The sequence below is a fragment of the Cucurbita maxima genome, unplaced genomic scaffold (assembly GCF_002738345.1).
Source record: "Cucurbita maxima cultivar Rimu unplaced genomic scaffold, Cmax_1.0 Cma_Scf00007, whole genome shotgun sequence".
Lineage (NCBI taxonomy): Eukaryota > Viridiplantae > Streptophyta > Magnoliopsida > Cucurbitales > Cucurbitaceae > Cucurbita > Cucurbita maxima.
The window spans coordinates 3371730-3391191 of record NW_019272023.1 but is presented as its reverse complement, the minus strand read 5'-3'; the positions used below and the strand labels follow the sequence as shown (position 1 = coordinate 3391191).

The 19462-nt window shown below is 35.8% G+C and overlaps 3 protein-coding genes across 4 annotated transcripts in view; 1 reads left to right on the top strand and 2 right to left on the bottom strand.

Annotated features, from left to right (window-relative positions):
* The window catches only part of LOC111481382 (nuclear pore complex protein GP210), a 29635-nt gene extending 23076 nt beyond the window's left edge, over positions 1-6559 (bottom strand). The window contains exons 1-8 of one of the 2 annotated variants that reach the window (XM_023126765.1): positions 6205-6559; positions 5286-5551; positions 3633-3799; positions 3309-3525; positions 2652-2998; positions 1299-1478; positions 911-1049; positions 686-834 (exon numbers count right to left, since the gene is read on the bottom strand). In XM_023126765.1, coding sequence (XP_022982533.1) covers positions 686-834; positions 911-1049; positions 1299-1478; positions 2652-2998; positions 3309-3525; positions 3633-3799; positions 5286-5551; positions 6205-6380 — 1641 coding nt within the window. In that variant the 5' untranslated portion in view covers positions 6381-6559. Of the gene's footprint in view, positions 1-685; positions 835-910; positions 1050-1298; positions 1479-2651; positions 2999-3308; positions 3526-3632; positions 3800-5285; positions 5552-6204 lie in introns of those variants that run through there. The other variant, XM_023126766.1, reaches the window with a different exon arrangement.
* Positions 6560-8012: 1453 nt separating this feature from the next.
* Positions 8013-18628, bottom strand: LOC111482185 (pescadillo homolog). Its single transcript, XM_023127862.1, has 13 exons — positions 18508-18628; positions 18301-18386; positions 17742-17990; positions 17514-17639; positions 17294-17378; positions 17098-17205; positions 16106-16199; positions 15728-15999; positions 15122-15229; positions 14893-15014; positions 14321-14540; positions 13988-14212; positions 8013-8170 (listed from the first exon to the last, which is right to left on the bottom strand). Exons 1-13 carry the CDS (start codon positions 18547-18549, stop codon positions 8096-8098), a joined length of 1812 nt encoding a protein of 603 aa, XP_022983630.1. The 5' UTR covers positions 18550-18628; the 3' UTR covers positions 8013-8095.
* A 569-nt stretch (positions 18629-19197) lies between these two features.
* LOC111482417 (denticleless protein homolog A-like) overlaps positions 19198-19462 on the top strand; it is a 5539-nt gene continuing 5274 nt past the window's right edge. Inside the window, exon 1 of the mRNA XM_023128181.1 lies at positions 19198-19390. Within this exon, the coding sequence (XP_022983949.1) occupies positions 19324-19390 (67 nt within the window). The 5' untranslated portion in view covers positions 19198-19323. The remainder of the gene's footprint in view (positions 19391-19462) is intronic.

The window sequence follows — 19462 nt, the reverse complement described above, 5'->3', positions numbered from 1 at the left end:
AAAAAAAAAAAAAAAAAAAAAAAAAAAAAAAAAAAAAAAAAAAAAAAAAAAATTGTAATCATAGCCTCCTTGTGATAATGCTTGATTGGAAGGGGTTTCTTTGGCTCTTTTTGGAAGGGGGTTCTCTCTCTACCTGGCCCTGAGGTTGTTAGTTTTTGCAATTCAACAGCCATTGATGTTTCTTATAAAATTATAAAAATAAAAATAAAGTAAAACATAATATTAATTTTTATTAGAAACTTTATCGCAAAAATAAAAAATAGCACAGGAACCAAAGAGAAGTTTTTGAAACAGTTTTCCTAACAGCCCCTAAGTTTATGGCCTCCTCTTAGTACTCCCTCCAATACCTTCTGTATTTATAATTGTTTTTTAATTAATGAATTGGAATAGTATTTGTAAGATTTCCTTGACTTCAAGTGTTGTTGTCCCCTTCCTCTTCTGTACTTTTCACTTATCAAAATATTTGTTTCTTCAAACTAAATAAATAAAATTATAAAAAAAAAAAAAAAAAAAAAAAAAAAAAAAAAAAGACAAATATAAGTATATAACAAACAATAATACGAATTAAAAGAGTGGAAGAAAACGTAAAATTTAAGAAATATGCAGATGGAAGTTAAAGTAACTACAGACGAGAGTTCATTCAAAACAACTAAACAGAATATTACTAATAATTCTTAAATCTTACCTCATCAAAATTTGACGAGTCAAAAATAGACAGCACTTTAACAGTTGCTTTACCGAACTTCTTGGCCTGAACAATTCCAGAAGCAGATACAGTGACAACACTTATGTCCGACGAAAACCATTTGTAGTCACTTAATGTCTTAGCACAACCTATGTTGGAGAATTAAAAGATATAAGTGAGTTAGCCAGAGTGATTTAAAGACTAAGCAGCTAAAATGCTACAGACCACCAGTAGCTTCAAGTAACACCTCCTGATAAACAGAAGGGGTCCAAGGTAAGAAGATGCTTCTTGATACTCCATTTCTGTTGTCGAAGCTGAATCTTACACGTTCACATATGACAACTTCTTGCACAATCTTGAGAACCTAAATTGGATGAAAACGATCAAAAAAGGAATAAATTTTCAACTAGAAGGCCGAAAAAGAATAACTAATCTGAGCAATGTGAATTATGGCCACAATAATCGAGATGCCCACCCCCATACTCACAAAATAGAATGGGAAAGGATACCATAGCAATTGTTATAACAGAAGTTTACAAGATTCAGGTATAAGTAAAATCCAAGAAGTTGTGGAGAAGAACAAAATTTATATGATTTGACTATCGACTGTTACCTCCTTAGTTTCATAATCACTACCATAGTAAGCCAGTGAAGCAGTCAACATTCCTTGTCCTTTTGAAATAGCTTGCAAAATTCTTGAAGTATGCCATTTGCGTTTAGGTACAAGATCATTGATCAAAAGGTAAGTTCTCAAGAACTGGGATTGGTTATCATATAACTGAACATCATCACTCTGCATTTGTGGGAAAGAAATTATGAGCTGAAGATAGAAGAAAGTTTGAGCCAAATATATTAAGCAGGAGGAAAATCCACAAGTAGAAAAAAAGCTATTCGTAAAAGTCAATTTCACTTCACAGTAAATTCTCCCAGCCGCAAGAGAAAGTCCACAATTCAGAGAAAATAAAATTTATAAAGCAGAAAGTGTATAGAAATCAGAGTAGAATGCCAAAAGTTAACATCGACTTTATTGAATTTTTTTTTTTTTTTTTTCTCTCTATAGAAACCAACTTACAAGAAGAAGATGAAAGCAAAGAGAGGCCAGCAAAAAGGAAATAATATATATATATATATAAAGCATGCATGTTGGGTGTAATCAGCTGCAACAGTATCGTCTAAATCCCTGAGTGTTTCTAAGCCGCAAACAAATGTGACTAGCTGTAATAGTACCGTGTACTGTCTCAAACAGCTAAGATTAAAATGCAAGCATATAGAAAGTAATTAGCGGCAACAGCACCACCTAAAATTATATTTGAGATTCTCATGCATTAAGCCAGAAACAAATGTTTTTTCAACGAATAATTATTTATAGCTTTACTTTTTCACTCTCTTAATTTGGAAGACATGTATGCATTAGCTTTATGGCAGAGAAATATGGTTATACTGCTTTAAAGTCACATACAACTTGGCACCCAAATCAGAGTAGAGCAAACAGTTACTGGAGTTATCATTCAACTCCAAATAACAATATCAGTGTAGAGCAAGCTTAAGGTGGAAGCAGTTGAAAGTTGACATATTTGCATTAAACTTGTTTACACTTGTTTCTTTGGATAGGAAATAGAGAAGATTTCATCGACAAAAAAAGATTTCCAAAAACAGAAAATAAAGCGATGACATATAAAGAACACCATGAGCGTGCCTTCCATTGGATGACCTCCCAAACTTCTGCTCTTTTATTTTATTCATGAAATACTTTATGATTCCTTTAACGGAACCCTCCCAAAAGGTAAACAATTAGGACTCCGAAAGCCAAGCATGCCATATTAGCATTATCTTGAAATTTTGTTCCAGGTTACACACCAAAGAAAATATGTGAGATAGTCAGAATAGAGATTTTTAGAAGTAAAACCATATTTCAATGTTGAATATCTATTCTCAAATGCCAATATTTGTAGGATACAAAGGTTACCTCTGTAATGTATATTTCTTGTGCATCAGGTCCACGTGAGAAAACCTTCAATTGAATGAGATATTGACGACCAGAAACAATATACCAATTGGCAAGAGATACAGATCTTTCTATTCCTTCAACAGGTTCGTCGACGATAGGCAAAGGAGTAATGTACAAATGTAAAGATTCTGGCATGACAACATTTAATGATGACATTTGAATGTGCCCAACAACCCTAGTGTCTTCAACAGTTACAGCTGTAACACCAAATCTTAGAGCGCTTGTCAAACCCAGGTCAGAAGCAACATGAGCTATGGAAGAGTTTGAAGAAGACCATCGGTAGTGTGGAGATGGTAATGTTACCACTGCATATGCAAAAAAATAAAAATCAACAAAAAAATTCAATGACAGTCATGAAACATACAACAGAACAACTGAATGTCCATGACTTAGGTTTCATATTTACAAGTTTTGTTTAGTTCCCATTGATTTGTCCTTTTCTTTTTCTTTGTGGAGAACACCCCTATATATCTTCCTATCATTTTTACAAACGAGAGGTGGTTCCTTATTAAAAAAATATATTTATCAACATGCAGGAACACCAGAGTCAATAATTTTATGTAGTAACTAGTACAACACTAGATAACTACAATTAGAATGAGTTGAAGAGAAAACCTTGGGGTATGTTGGCACGAATAACTTTAAGACTGTAACGAACAGTAGCACCTACGAGGACAAAAACAGGTGAGGGAGGATCAAGTGACATTGCCTCTGCCACAGTCAGAACAATCTTATCGGCCATGTGGTTAACATCTGGTTCGAGCAAATGCACAGAAACAATTTCATGGCCAATTTCAATTCCTCTTACAACAAATAGATCAGAAAATACGCCCTGCATTATAAAGAAAGAAATAGAAATATTATAAAATATAAAATTTAGGTTTGCTTGGACTAGGTCTGTGTCAATAGTGGAATTCTTAACATCAGCAGCATACATACGCTATCTTCCAGTTTTATTTGAATATTCAAGTCTCCACATAACCCACCACAATCACTAAGAGGAGAATCCTTCAAGGGGAGATGAGTTAGGTGATGCGAGGATCCTTCAGTTTCAGGAATCAAATGCCACATAAATTGTAAGCCCACTAATGACGAAAACACATTTTCTGCAAAATTAATGGAGAAACAATTCAAACTCTCATCCAAATTAAAGCTAATGAAATAAGGTACAGAAATATATGCAAATTTCTTAAATACGTGAAATCCAGAGAAGCTGGGGAACTGATTTAGAAGATCAGTGATAAGTGTGAAGTGCGCTGAAGCACAATAGAATCAGTCTCGGAGGTGAGGGGTGAAATGAAAATGTGAAGCACACAATCTATACACATACACACACATAACATTAAGAGCCACCATGAAGCACGAGACAATGAAAATAAAGAATTTCCTATTAAAGGAAAAACAAAGGTCAAGCTTAATGAGCTTTTCAACAACAAAATGGTCTACAAAACCACATTACTCAACCTAAAAATTAAAACTCGGCCTCACAGAATAGGTTCCGTCCCCACTTTCTTTACTGACTTATAAGTTAAAACCCTCCTCATTTTTTCTCTTTATTCTCATTTTCATGTTCCTCCGCAACTAATGGAGAGAGAGAGAGAGAGAACTCTGGATGAGAGGGTTGAACGAAGGAGATGAACCAATGGCTTAAGTTTGCTTTTCCTTATTTAGCTCAACTCTCGTTTTTGCTCTTAGAAAAGATGCTTACTTACTGAGAAGCATGCATTCAACAAAGACAAATCACATCACCCGCATCCGGGCAAAATGAGTACCTACGCACATGCATTTTTGCGCTTTCAGAACAGTGACCAAAATGGGGCACAAATTAGAGATCTCAGTTTTTTAAAATGAGAAACATCAGTTCCTTAATTTCATTGATGAGATGAAATAACATAAGAGGGCAAACTAAGTGCCATAGGAATTACAAAATACATTTCGATTGAACAATAAGTGAAGAAAGACTACAATCGTGGAAATAAGGGGAGTATTTAAATCAAGAGAAAGCATTGTAAGTTAAGAGTTAAAAAATAGTCAAAGTTGGTTAATATTATAATAAACACAAATTTATATTCATCAGGTGAAATTCAAATTTAGCTATCGTAATAAGGTTTAAGAAAAATCTAGCTTTCCCTTTCCCTTTCCCTTTCCAGCCATAGTTAAAAGCTGAACATACCTTGAAGATGCAATTTCCTTCCAAGGATCCTATGAAATGAAAATAATGTAAAGACAAGCAAAAGCAGCTGCCAGTTCCACAAACATGGATGCAAACTGAAGTTCCATCACATTTTGCAGCCATCCACGCATGCAGTACTAATATTTAGAATGGATTCTAAAAGTTACATTGGGTCTCCTACAATAAGATTATTATACAATGAACAAACTACGTTCCATTACTGATCTAAAATTTCCTTTTCCGGGATTTCACTGCGACTTCGTGGACAATGTCCCTGGTATTTTTTCATACATTTGCATATCATGTACTCTTCTTTTCGTCATTTCCACATTATGTAATCAATACATGACACAACAAGAGAGATGAAAGATTGCATAATGATACACTTTTAAAGGCATGGTTATGAATACTAAATCTACCTTCACCGTCAAAGGCACGGACTCGGAGAGTAGCAAGCCCATCCAAGTCAAGTTTGATAGAATTGTGAAATATTTGGATTCTTGAAAATTTGTCGATAAAAACTTTGCAGCGAATTACAATTCCAGTTTGTACATCAGCAGCATAAACAGCGGTCTCCTTGCGACCACTGTAAGGAGCAATAGATCTCAGCAGAGCACTTGTCGAGCAGTGACTACTTACATTGTATTCTGGTAGAACATTAAGAATATCATGATGATCCCAAGACCTACAAATTATTGTAAGAGCAATAAATAAATTAGCAGTGACCAAAGAAGACAACAATTACAATGAGATCACTCCCCTAAAATGTCTGGTTAAACAGAAACATTTTAAAACAGCGGCAAGTAACTATTATCAATTTGCTATATGATTTCTTGAGATCTAGGGGATGGTAAGCCTATCTACTTGTTCTTGAAATGCTATCATTCTAAAATGTTTTGACCTTTCCAAATAGTAACTACAAATCACTTGATAGTCGATACTAAATTTAAAATTCAAATTAATACTAAGAAAGAGAATCGCTCAATACTGAGTCACTGACAATGAGCCATATAACGATAAGTTCAAGCATTAGTTTGATGGTTCGATACAGCCATTGATTCCCTATCTCTGAGGAAATTTATTTAGCTCCCCGCCGCACACTGGGTAGAAATAACCAAAAGAGCTTTCACTGGCAGGGCAGGCCCCATTTCTATACTAAGCGTGATATTACAGCATGTAATCAATTAGACTAATCACCAACTGAGCTCCATTACTGATACAGAAGTTCCAAAGTTCAGATTTCAACTTCTCTACCATTCGGTCCACTCTCTTTCAAAATTCATCATTTACGTAATCTAAAACATCAGTTAGAAAAATGACTCGAAAATTAAGATTTACCATTTGAAGCAACCATCACTCCCTTGCAGCCTATACTCTACTGGATTAGTCATCTTGGGAGGCAATAGTATATTCACGTCCGCAATGTGCGGACCAGAGACGAAATGAGCAGTCGCTCCGTAGCTTCCACCGATCATCAAGAGAAGAACAAGCAGCGCAGGAGCGAAATTCGACATCTCCAGCTGAACACAGTGTAACAATAATCATGAAGTTTACAACAAAACTCAGAAGAAGAAATTGTAGCAACAAAAATGGCAAGCTTCGAAGCTTGAAATGGTGATTGAGACTGAAAACTGAGCTCGAACTTCAATAACTGTGCACGGGCAGAGCTGAGAAGATTCTTGAAGAAAGAGAATAAAACCCTAGTAAAAGCCTTTGTGATTTTTGCATTTGGAAACCGAAAAAACAACGACTGGACCTAGTGGGAAACGTGGCGTAATATTATTGGTTGTCACTCGCCAGCTGGCCGAACCTTGTAAACTACTTTTGGCTACTTTTCCGACGTAACTCCAAAAATTGCTTAAATCCTATTTTAGTATAACCTTTTTCATTTGTGGTATTTTGCTATTAAAAAAAAAAAAAAAAAAAAAAAAACTGTCTTAATTGTTAAGCTTCTAGATTTGCCTCATTTTTTCTTACGATTTCAATTCTTTTTTAAATTTATATTTGACATTACTTTGAATGTCTACACGAACATGTTATAAACCGATTTCAAGACACGCGAAAATTTGATGAAAAAAGCACGACAAATATTGAATTGGTTTTTAAAAAAATGGATAACAAGTTTATGTATAGATATAAATTTAGAGGTTTTGAGACTTCAACTAATTATAGCGTATACATTTTTTCGACAAAAAAAAATTAAGAAACTTGAATATTAATGTCACGTGTTATTTAACTAAACAAATAATTAAGTCACTTGATAAAGGAATATGATACATATGTTATTTTATCAATATGTTGACATATGGCATGCCACTCGAAATAAATAAATAAATAAATTTTGTTGATGGGAAAATTAAAATTTTTGTTTAGTAAAAGTAATAAATAGCAATTAAAAACATGTCTTAGTTTGGAAGAAATTTATTAGAAATTTATTGAATTGTTCGACTATGGATAATATTACACTCACATTATTATTATTATTTCAATGTTGCAATATAATGACAAAACTACAACCTAAAATAATATAGCAATCCAAATTTCCATATTAGGTATTCACATATTTATTTCCATCTAAAATATCAGAATAATTTATACACCAAATGTAATTTTGAAACATACGTAAAAGGCAAACTACAACATTATAACTTTTTTAAATAAACCCTAAAATTCATGTATAATTTTTATAAGTTTTCGATTAGAGATGGAACGACGAAGTAAAAGTATCCATACTAAACCCACACAATAATTACTTATAAAATATTTAAATATATATATATATATATATATATATATATATATATATATTAAAGAAATTGACAAGCACACCCTAAGATCTCTTTTATGATTTTCACACATCTTAATAAGGGGACCTATCAACTATACTTCATGGACCTATCAAATACAAAATTGAAAGAATCATAGAGTTTGTTATATATTTTGTGTTCTTCAAACACGTCTTAAAACAAGTCCCAACAATTGGGAAGTCAACTTCTTGATTAATATATTTGGACCGAACTAAACTTATAGCCTATTTGTCGACTTCTACTAGTGGCAGATACAAATGTTGATAAAAGAGTTATAGCTATAGAACAAGTAAATAATTGGTAATAGTTTTATAAAATGACAAACAAAACATGCTTCCAGCAAACTAACTCAACTGGCACATCCAAAAATAATACTGCAAATGATTAAGGACAAAATTGTGGTTGTATTTGACTTACTGCGATTAGCGAGATTCTCCAAGCTTACTCTTTCTTTCCTTTAGAAGTTTAATACGATCCTGGTTCCTTTTTTTACCAAGCTGATAATAAGAGAGATTTCTCAGTCACGACAGAATAATACAAAAGCATGTTTCTAACCCCAAAAAAAAAGGAAGGGAAAGCATATATATTTATATTGACATGGTTGAGAAATGAGAGTAGTTAAATAATATGTGCTTACCCTACCAAACCAAACCAAACCAAACCAAAAAAAAAAGTTTTTGAATTGAGAATAAATAATTAAACATAGCTACAAATATTTAATACTTTAAGAATCCAGCATCTAAACTAGTTCAAAGTAACTATTTTGACCCCGACTTTTAAATTCGTTGCATTTTGGTCCTTCAACTTTAAATGTTTGTCTAGATGGCTTGAAATCATGTTAATATAATTAATACAAATACTCAAAAGTACTTAAAACTATGTCATTAAATTCTTAAAAACAAAAAACTTAATTAAGAATCAAAATAATTATTTTTAAAATTTTAAGGACTAAATTATACCATTTAAAGTTCTAAGGACCAACTAAGATTTTTGAAAGTTTAAGGATCAAAACCAAAATATGCCGTTTCAAAGTTCAGATATCAAAAATTGAACAAGTTCTAAAAAATGAGGGACCAATGGAATTTAAACCTGATTTTAATGCAAGCTTTCAAAAAAAAACTTTTACCAAGAATAAAGGGCAAAAGAAGTGAAGTATAGAAACTAGAATTTGTGAGGTCAGAACGAACGCACAGTGGGTGTATGTTTATTACTAGACCATAAGGAAAACTTCAATCACTACCACAAATAGATCAACAAATCAAGTAAATTAGCCCAATAGAGTCAAGCCCAATAATTGTACTAGCCCAATAGAGTCAAGCCTAATTGTACGAGCCCAGTATATTTATTTTAGTAGAGATTTTAGGAGAAAGAGATGTAGATATTTTAGGAGAAAGATTCAATTTGTTAGGTCTAGATTCAAATCGGTTAGGTCTAGATTTAGATTGGTTAAATATAGATTGTTTACTCTTAGTATAAATACCCCCACCCTACCTAGGTTATTCATCTAAGAAATCTAAAAACAATAAAAAGCAGAAGTATTCTACAGAGTGTCTTGTATTCTCTTCTCGATTGGTCTTAATAAAGAGAGCGAGTGTTTCCCACAGTGAGTTGTGTTCAACATTTGGTATCAGAGCGAGGTTAGTGTAGGTTATCTGATCTCTTGGAATCCTTAGTATGCTCTGTGGTTGCAGCTCTGCCTGATCTTCCACATCAGAAACGATTTCTTGAGATTAGTGGTGAGTGAGTTTCTTTTGTGTCGTGAGAAGTCTGTGACTCTGCAAGTCTTGTGTCAAAAGAACTTGTTTGGTATTACTGAGGTATGGCCAACACGATGAGTGATTTCCAAATCGTTGGAGGAATTAAGAAACTCAACAACAACAACTACAACACGTGGGCAACATGCATGATGTCCTATTTACAAGGACAGGATCTTTGGGAGATCGTTGGCGGGTGTGAAACTACGCCGCCAGAGGAGGATTCTAACGACGCCTTGCGCAAATGGAGAATCAAAGCAGGCAAAGCAATGTTTGCCTTGAAGACCACCATCGGAGAAGAGATGTTAGAACATATTTGGGATGACAAGACACCGAAAGAAGCATGGGACACATTCGTGATGTTGTTCTCAAAGAAGAATGATACGAGACTACAACTTCTGGAGAATGAGTTGTTGTCAATTTCACAACGTGATATGACGATTGCTCAGTACTTCCACAAGGTCAAATCGATCTGTCGGGAGATTACTGAACTAGACCCAAAGTCCGCCATTGTAGAATCTCGAATGAAGAGGATTATAATCCACGGATTGCGACCAGAATATCGAAGCTTCATTGCTGCTGTACAAGGATGGCCCACTCAACCATCACTGGTAGAGTTCGAAAATTTGTTAGCCAGCCAAGAAGCCATGGCTAAACAAATGGGAGGCTTCACGTTGAAGGGTGAAGAAGCACTCTACACGAGTGAAAGTCAGAGCAATAATAGGCCGTCTACCAGACGTGGATACAATGGTGACAAAAGAAGAAGCCACCAAGGGATTGCACAACCTGAGAGAGCTCAGAAGAACGACAACAAGAGTTTTCAAAGAACGAGATTTGGTGGTATTTGCTATAACTGCGGGAAAAAGGGCCATATGTCTAGAGATTGTTGGTCCAGGAAAAAGACCATTGAAAACAATGTGGCAATATCCAAAAAGAAGATAGAAGATGAATGGGATGCAGAGGTACTATGTCCCATAGAAGAAGACGAGCTAGCACTCATGGCGACAATGGAAGACCATATCAACTATGAGAATGACTGGATCGTTGATTCAGGATGTTCAAATCACATGACTGGCGATCAGAGAAAATTGCAAGACAAGAAAGAGTACAAAGGAAGTCGTATGGTACGTACAGCAAATAACACACAGTTATCAATTGCTCAAATCGGCAATACGACAATCATGCCTGGCAATAAGTCTGATACAGTGTCGCTACATAATGTTTATCATGTACCGGGTATAAAGAAGAACTTGTTGTCAGTGTCACAACTAACAACATCAGGAAGCTATGTCTTGTTTGGGCCAGAAGATGTAAAAGTTTATCAAGATGTTAAGATAATAGGAAAGCCGACGATAGAAGGACGAAGAGTGGAGTCTGTCTACGTTCTATCTGCAGAGTCTGCCTATGTTGACAAGACCCGAAAGAATGAGACGACAGATCTATGGCATGCAAGATTGGGACATATTAGCTACCATAAGTTGAAGCTGATTATGGAGAAATCTATGCTCAAAGGTCTACCACAACTGGAAGTCAAAACAGACGTTGTCTGCGCTGGATGTCAGTATGGTAAAGCTCATCAATTACCATACAAAGAGTCAAGTTTCAAAGCAAAGAAACCATTAGAGTTAGTTCACTCTGATTTGTTCGGCCCAGTCAAACAAGCATCGATCAGCGGAATGCGGTATATGGTGACATTTATTGACGACTACTCAAGATATGTGTGGATTTTCTTTATGAAAGAAAAGTCTGACACGTTCTCAAAGTTTCAAGAATTCAAGATGATGGTCGAAGGAGAAGTAGGAGCGAAGATTCGTTGTCTACGTTCAGACAATGGCGGAGAATACACGTCAGATGAGTTCGATCAATATTTACACGAGTGTGGGATACGACGTCAATTTACATGTGCCAACACGCCACAACAAAATGGTGTAGCAGAAAGAAAGAATCGACACCTTGCAGAAACCTGTCGAAGCATGTTACACGCAAAGAACGTTCCAGGAAGATTTTGGGCTGAAGCTATGCGAACTGCTGCCCATGTGATCAACAAGCTTCCTCAACCAAAGCTAGGGTTCGTCTCACCATTTGAGATACTATGGGATATGAAACCTACAATTAGTTACTTCCGAGTATTTGGCTGTGTTTGCTATGTATTTGTGCCTGACCATCTACGTAGCAAGTTTGACAAGAAAGCAGTCAAGTGTGTATTTGTTGGATACGACAATCAAAGAAAAGGATGGAGGTGCTGTGATCCAACAAGTGGAAAATACTATACATCAAGAGATGTAGTTTTTGATGAAGCATCTACATGGTGGTCCTCGGAGAAGAAAGTCTTATCAGATTCAAACATTGAAGAAATTCTACAACAGAAGCTGGGGGAGCAAACTACACAAATTCAATCAAATTTCGATGCATCTGAAAGTCCAAGCGACATTGATATTGACAAGCAGGAGGTGACTCAATCAAGCGAATCTGATAAAAATGAAACAACACATCAACAACTTAGGCGATCAAATAGAATCCGAAGGCCAAATCCTAAGTATGCAAATGCAGCTATTGTAGAAGATAGAGTTTACGAACCAGAGACATATGAAGAAGCATCACAAAACTCGGTTTGGCAGAAAGCGATGGAGGAAGAAATTATAGCCTTGGAGCATAATCAAACTTGGGAACTAGTGCCAAGACTAGGAGATATCAAACCCGTCTCTTGCAAGTGGGTCTATAAAATAAAGCGTCGACCGGATGGATCAATCGAGAGATACAAGGCTCGACTCGTGGCTCGAGGATTTTCTCAACAATATGGACTAGATTATGATGAAACATTCAGTCCAGTGGCAAAGATTACTACCGTACGAGTTCTGCTAGCACTCGCAGCAAGTAAAGATTGGAAACTGTGGCAAATGGATGTGAAGAATGCCTTCTTGCACGGAGAGCTAGACAGGGAGATTTATATGAACCAACCAAAGGGATTTGAGAGTGCAGCTAATCCTAATTATGTATGCAAGCTTAGAAAAGCTCTTTATGGACTGAAACAAGCACCGAGAGCTTGGTATGGTAAGATTGCTGAATTTCTTACCCAAAGTGGTTATTCAGTTGCGCATGCAGACTCAAGCCTATTCATCAAAGAAAGAGAAGGAAATTTGACAATTGTGTTGGTCTACGTGGACGATTTGATTATCACCGGGGACGATGAAAGAGAAATTTATCAAACAAGAGAAAATTTATCAATACGCTTTCAGATGAAAGAGCTAGGAGAGCTTAAACACTTCTTAGGCCTAGAAGTTGATCGCACAGATGAAGGACTGTTTCTCTGCCAACAAAAGTATACCAGAGACATGCTTCAGAAGTTCAACATGTTAGAGTGCAAGCAAGTTTCAACACCGATGGAGATAAATGCCAAGATTTGTGCACATGAAGGCAAAGAGTTGAACGATGAAACAACGTACCGACAACTAGTAGGTAGTCTTATCTACCTAACTTTAACTCGACCTGATATCTCGTATGCAGTTGGGGTTATGAGTCGATACATGCAAAGTCCAAAGAAGCCTCATCTGGATGCAGCTCGACGGATCTTGAGATATATCAAAGGTACAATCGACTATGGTCTTTTGTACAAAAGAAGCAAAGACTGCAAGCTAGTTGGATACTGTGATGCTGACTATGCAGGAGACCACGATACTCGGAGGTCAACCACTGGGTATGTGTTCAAGTTTGGTTCGGGAACAATTTCTTGGTGTAGCAAGAGACAACCAACAGTATCATTATCAACTACAGAAGCAGAGTATAGAGCAGCGGCTGGAGCAGCCCAGGAAAGTACATGGCTAAAACTCTTGATGGAAGATTTGCACCAGAAAATTGACTATCCAATATCACTTCTTTGCGACAACCAATCTGCGATTCGCCTTGCAGAAAATCCAGTGTTTCATGCTAGAACAAAGCATGTGGAGGTGCACTACCATTTCATTAGAGAGAAGGTCCTAAAGGAAGAAATTGAGATGCAGCAGATCAAGACAGATGACCAAGTGGCAGACTTGTTTACAAAAGGGTTGAATACTAGCAAACATGAGAGCTTTCGCTGTCAGCTCAACATGATGCAGCGAATGAGGACTAGTGCTGAGGGGGAGTGTTGAAATATCATCACTAGCCCAATAGAGTCAAGCCCAATAATTGTACTAGCCCAATAGAGTCAAGCCTAATTGTACGAGCCCAGTATATTTATTTTAGTAGAGATTTTAGGAGAAAGAGATGTAGATATTTTAGGAGAAAGATTCAATTTGTTAGGTCTAGATTCAAATCGGTTAGGTCTAGATTTAGATTGGTTAAATATAGATTGTTTACTCTTAGTATAAATACCCCCACCCTACCTAGGTTATTCATCTAAGAAATCTAAAAACAATAAAAAGCAGAAGTATTCTACAGAGTGTCTTGTATTCTCTTCTCGATTGGTCTTAATAAAGAGAGCGAGTGTTTCCCACAGTGAGTTGTGTTCAACATGTTTATTACTAGACCATAAGGAAAACTTCAATCACTACCACAAATAGATCAACAAATCAAGTAAATTACCTGCGCAGCTTTATAAATGCCTCTCTTGTTTTTTGACATCAGAACCAGTGACAGGTTAGAATTATCTTCTGCAATTTGTTTATAATCAGGGAGGTTGGAATCCTCGTCACCCTCACTCTCCTCACCAGACGACCGCTTATCAACTTTTGAAATAGCTGAAGGATATTGTCGTCCTTGAATCTCCAATTTTAACTCATCGTGATACTGTTTCTCAAGAGCCATCATCTGCATTAGGAAATACAATACCACAATAAGAGCATATTCTAGCGTTTAAGCAACGGTTGGACTGAGCTGCCGCGTTCATTCGACCTGTACTATGCATCAAAGGTATACCTTTTGTCTCTTCTCAACAGCGATGATAGCCTCAGCTCGATCTGTGACACCTTCAGCCAACAAATTCTGAGGATCATCCAAATTTTCTTTGCCTACTCCCGGCAATGGCAAGACTTCGCTTTTTGCAGCAGCCCTCAACTGGTTAAGGGTCTTGGCATAATCAGGAACGTATCCTTCTGCCTCATTGTCAACAAAAGGTGAAAGATGCGGAGGAGGAACCCTAGCAAATTGATATGTAAGTTCGAAGGTAGAAATAATAAAAGTAAAACCAACTATAAAAACTAATTTGTATTATGAAGTATGTGCTAAAGCAGATAGAGGTAGTAGACTTTATAAAAAGTTACAATGATTCATATACATAACTTTACTTAAATAAACAACAAATGCAACCTGAAAACAACAAAACAGGGCTTTTTTTCGTTCTGAAAATTGTTGGTTCAAACTTCTGATATGTAGAACTACGTTCTATAAAAGAGCATCCGAAGTCTGAATACATCGCTCAAAGAAATTTGGATAGTCTATAATGCATGCAAGAAAGAAATCTAATTGCAGATTTTAAAACATGGAAGTACCTTCCCACCGAATAAACGTCAGTTGGCAAGATGATTCGTGTATTCACACAATCAAAGACCCATTGGGGCTGAACATAGTCTCTAGAGAGGAACTTGTGAGACTGCGTTGGCCTGTCAACAATCTGCATTTAGAAAGGATCAGGAAGGGATTAAAATATGTTGTAGGAAGCCATGTATTATAATATCATCATATATAAGCCACACCAATTTGTCTTAATTATTGGAAAACCTGATGAGTAATGGTTTCGTCGGATTCCTTAAATGGTGCTCCATCTCCTTCCCAAGAAACCATGCCACCAAAAGCAGGGATAACGAAAAGCAGTGATTCTCTAGGAACCTGACATGGAAGTTGGGAGAACATCCACAGAGTAAATCATAAGATCCAGTTTCAATTCCAACACAAAAAGGCAGACCAATATGATTTCAGAAGAAAGAATGGAGGATCGTTGAGACAGCTAAAATCCAATAACCATGGTAATAGAGACATAAAACAACTAAGCAAACGTTTACTAGTTCACTTATGTGAAGAACTCACATAAGTAAATCAACTTCCAAAACTGTCCCCTAAAATTGTTGTTAGATGAAATTTGATGTCCTAAAGTTTACATACAAGATGGGAAGAGAACTATCTAGTAGAATCACACCCTCACATATATGATTTCTTCCCTCCACACAGAAAATCTCAGTTTCTGACGTTTTGGAATTTATCTTAGGTTTAATTTTGGATTTACTGCATGCAATCTTCTTACAGAATTCCATCTCAAAAAGCATCTCTATTTTCAGTAGCAATGCACACAGCATAAACACTGTATTGTAAAATGGAAAATAATCTCACCTCACGGCTTAAAAAGAACTTCATGTTCTTAAAAAGTTTCTTACACTCCCTAGTATCCTCATCCTCATCCTCATCCTTACAAGCTGCATCTTCAAAAAGATGCATCAATGCAGTTGGCTCGTCTAAGGGAAGTTGAAGTTGAAGCTGCGCAAGTCTAAGTTCAGACTTTTGTTCAGCATCTATTTCTCCAGATCCAAAAGAACCAGAAGTCTGAGGACCCAATAGAGAAGTTCTAGAGTTGGCATCGAAGTATCTTGACAAAGCATAAAGATCTGTAGATTCACAAAAGTAAAAAACGAGGAAACAAAGAAACAGTAAGATCTAAGTTGATTAAAGCAATCTAAAATAATAGACTTTTGTAATAAACATTAGAATCACCTGCTGCCAAAGCCTCCAATTTAGGGTCGAGAATCGGTGGATACTTCAAATTAATCGAGTGATATAAGTGAAAGTTCACAAAGCCTAGAAAAGTCTACAGCCATAATAATTACAAGGAGTGAGCCAGTCAATTTCAAAACAAAAAGGTAAGCATAGCAAATGGGTAAACGTTAACATGATACACGAGCATTGCACTCTTCTCCCCTTTACCATATTAGAACAGAAGAATTAAGAGTCCTAAACAAATAAAACACTCCAGTTGTTGATTCATCTCCAATGGCAAAATGATTGTGCCAATACAATAACCAAATGGAACGCAAGAGTTCTTTATCTATCATGTAGACCGTTGACTAGAGTGGAACAGGAGTCTTCAATATTAGGAATATTGGATGCTGTATGGAATGTATGCATTCAAGGATATTACTTTTCTCAATCATTCATACTTAGGAACTACTTGTAACACGCACTTTTTTGTTATCTCAGGCACTTTTCACATGCTCTGTTTGAAAACAGATAATATTATAGTTGAAAGGAGGGGAAAAGGAGTATTTACTATGCATCAAGGTGCTTAATTCTCTCCTCAACTATTCCAAAGACCTTCTTGTTATGTCCCAAGTCCCCTCACGCTTTCTTCTTTTAACACTTCAACATTGCAACTAACAGACTTACCTCACCTTGAAACATACCACACACCCACTAGAAAACTAACTAATGAATATAGTTGATTTTTTATATCAATCATGTTCCTTGGTTCTCTTATTTTTTGTTCCCCTCGCTGCAAGCATAGTTCATTAGAGAGAGAGAGAGAGAGATAACCGTTTATGTGAATAATCTGAATCATGCCAACCTTAAAAATATAGTATACAAATCATGAACTCAATGAATTCTCCAAAAGTTTCTCTCTATTCATTCCATTGGAAAGACAACCAGTGAAAAGAAACAAAAACTTGCTGTAGAATAGCTGAAAATAAAACATGGGACAAAAATGTTACCTCATAAAATTCCATGAAGTTAAGAATAACAGTTAAGTCTTCATCCGTCAATGCCTGACGCAACGAATGAGGGGCAAGCCAGGTAATCTTTTGGCCTTCTACCTCAGCCTATACAACCAACAAAATTAAGAAAATACCCTTGGAAAGTAAAATGCTTCACATGACACTAGATATCATAATATAAATCACGATATACCTGATGGTAAATGCCTTTCACGGATATAAAGACTTTTCGTAATTTATGAGTTCGAGAAATAAATGCTTGCCATTCATGACTCAACCTAGCAAGAGTTATAAAAAAAATATATATATGATGGGTTATTGAAGTTGTCAATTTGTTACCATGCCAATAATACAAGACAAGTTGACAACATTTAAGAGTTCATAAAAATTTATCGTGGCCAGTAAAGACCAACCTCCGACACTTATGAATCCGCTTTGCCTCGACCTTTACACTCTCTTGTGCCGGTAATGCTGCCAAAAGGTGCACCATTGAGAGGCAGTCGTCCAATTCTCTAAGCGCATCGATGAATTTTGGGTACCTAGAAGGCCAAACATAGCATACAACAATTGAAAATAATCCATTATGGGCAACGAAAACAGACCATATAATTCTTTCAGTAGGACCAATAAAATGCACGAACCTCTCCCTTATTATTCTGTCTAATACATATGTAGGCCTATGAACTTTTAGAAAGTTTGCACGCTCCTTATTCTTTTTTGCATCAGCTTTATCTATCTTCTTTTCATATGCCCTGATCTCTCTAAATTTCTCCACTAGTGGTTCGTGATGAAGAAAAGCAACGTCCTTCACGTGGTAGTAAGTGTGGTGATTTCCTTTAACTTTCTTCTTCGGCTCTCGAGGAAAAATTCCCTTGAAAATGCACAGCTTCCTGTCATAATAATAAAAACCGAAACCATTGTCTCAATAATGTTTATATTCAATCAAGGTACAACAATGCCATCCTAGTCCAACCGGATTCAATATAATATTTACAAAATCTTCAAACGCCTGTTCATATCAATAACTTCAAATCAAAGATAAGCATGTTCAATCTTAAAAAACAAATTCCATTTACTTCGAATCATCTATGATTACATAGTCAAGCACTGATAAGCCAAAATCAATAATAAGAATCATGCGTTTAAAAACACGCCCCATTCCTGGTACCAATAACCATGCAAAAATTCAGGAAGAAATACCTAAAAACTGGCAAACTAACTTGCAACTGCTTCACAGCCTGCGACCTGGTCACATATCTCGCTGCATTACCCTCCTTCTTCTGCCCCTGATAAACGACCGAAAGCATAAAGAACAAAGTACACTACCCGCGCAGGAAACAGCTCAACAATCCTTAATAAACAGAGATTATCATCATCAAATACAGATATGAACAAGTTCGAACTTACCGGAGGCCTGTAATGCTTCTTCCTCGTAACTTTATTCACCATTGTTGCGGTTGCAGACGAGAGAGAATATCAATCTACGACCTGCAGGAAGGAAGCCGCCGACTATGACCATCCGTTGATGCGGCTGTGTTGTTTAAATATCGGATACATTCCTTTTCGGTACCGGCAGTTATTATTTAGTCCCCGAATTTTTAAAATATTATATTTTAAATTTATTTGTTTTTTTTTTTTAGCCTATAGTTTTCAGAATTTTACCGTATATTATTCCTTATGTCAAATTCACTATAAATCTGTAAATTAAAAAATCTGTAAATTTATTGTTTTAAATTAATTAATTGAAAATTAACACACCTCGATCATTTTATTTTAGTTGTGTAAATAAATAAGATTGTAATTGTTTGGTCAATCGAGCTATGAGTTAAAAAGTTTTTACCATTTTATTTTAAATAATTTACCCAAGTTTTATATTTTCACTTTGTAATATAAATATTTAACCACTGACTTATATAAAATATCAATTTTATATTAAAAAAATATTCCTAAACTTTCATTATTTATTAAATATTAATACCATTTACCTACCAAAAAAAATAATAATAAAAATAAAAATAAATTAAATTGTGACATATTTTGTGACACTAATGAAAATGGCGCCTCCGCCAATAACGATGGAAGGTAAAATTGAAGTTCCCGCCATTAGAACACAGCCACTGGCGCCAAGTTGGGTATCAAATCTCTTCAGATTCAAGCGAAACACCCATCTTCAACATTTTTCATTCTAGTTTTCCCTCCCCGGAAACTGATTCAAGCTACTTAATGGAGATTTCAAGATCACAATCGTTCTTTCAAGATCTCAGTTCCAGAGAGTTCAATGGATTCAGAGGTTTCCTTCTTTCTCAACTGCCAATCGATGTTTCTTATTCATCTTTTTTGTTTTTTTTTTTTTTTTTTTTTT

What these genes read in the sequence shown, in the direction of transcription:
- LOC111482185 (XM_023127862.1), bottom strand. Translation starts at nt 18,549, where the DNA reads ATGGTGAATAAAGTTACGAGGAAGAAGCATTACAGGCCTCCG. An exon ending in ACTTCATGGAATTTTATGAG is followed by an intron (nt 16,200 to 17,097) that starts GTAACATTTTTG and finishes TTATGGCTGTAG; the next exon opens with ACTTTTCTAGGCTTTGTGAA. An exon ending in AGTTCTTTTTAAGCCGTGAG is followed by an intron (nt 15,230 to 15,727) that starts GTGAGATTATTT and finishes CTTCCATGTCAG; the next exon opens with GTTCCTAGAGAATCACTGCT.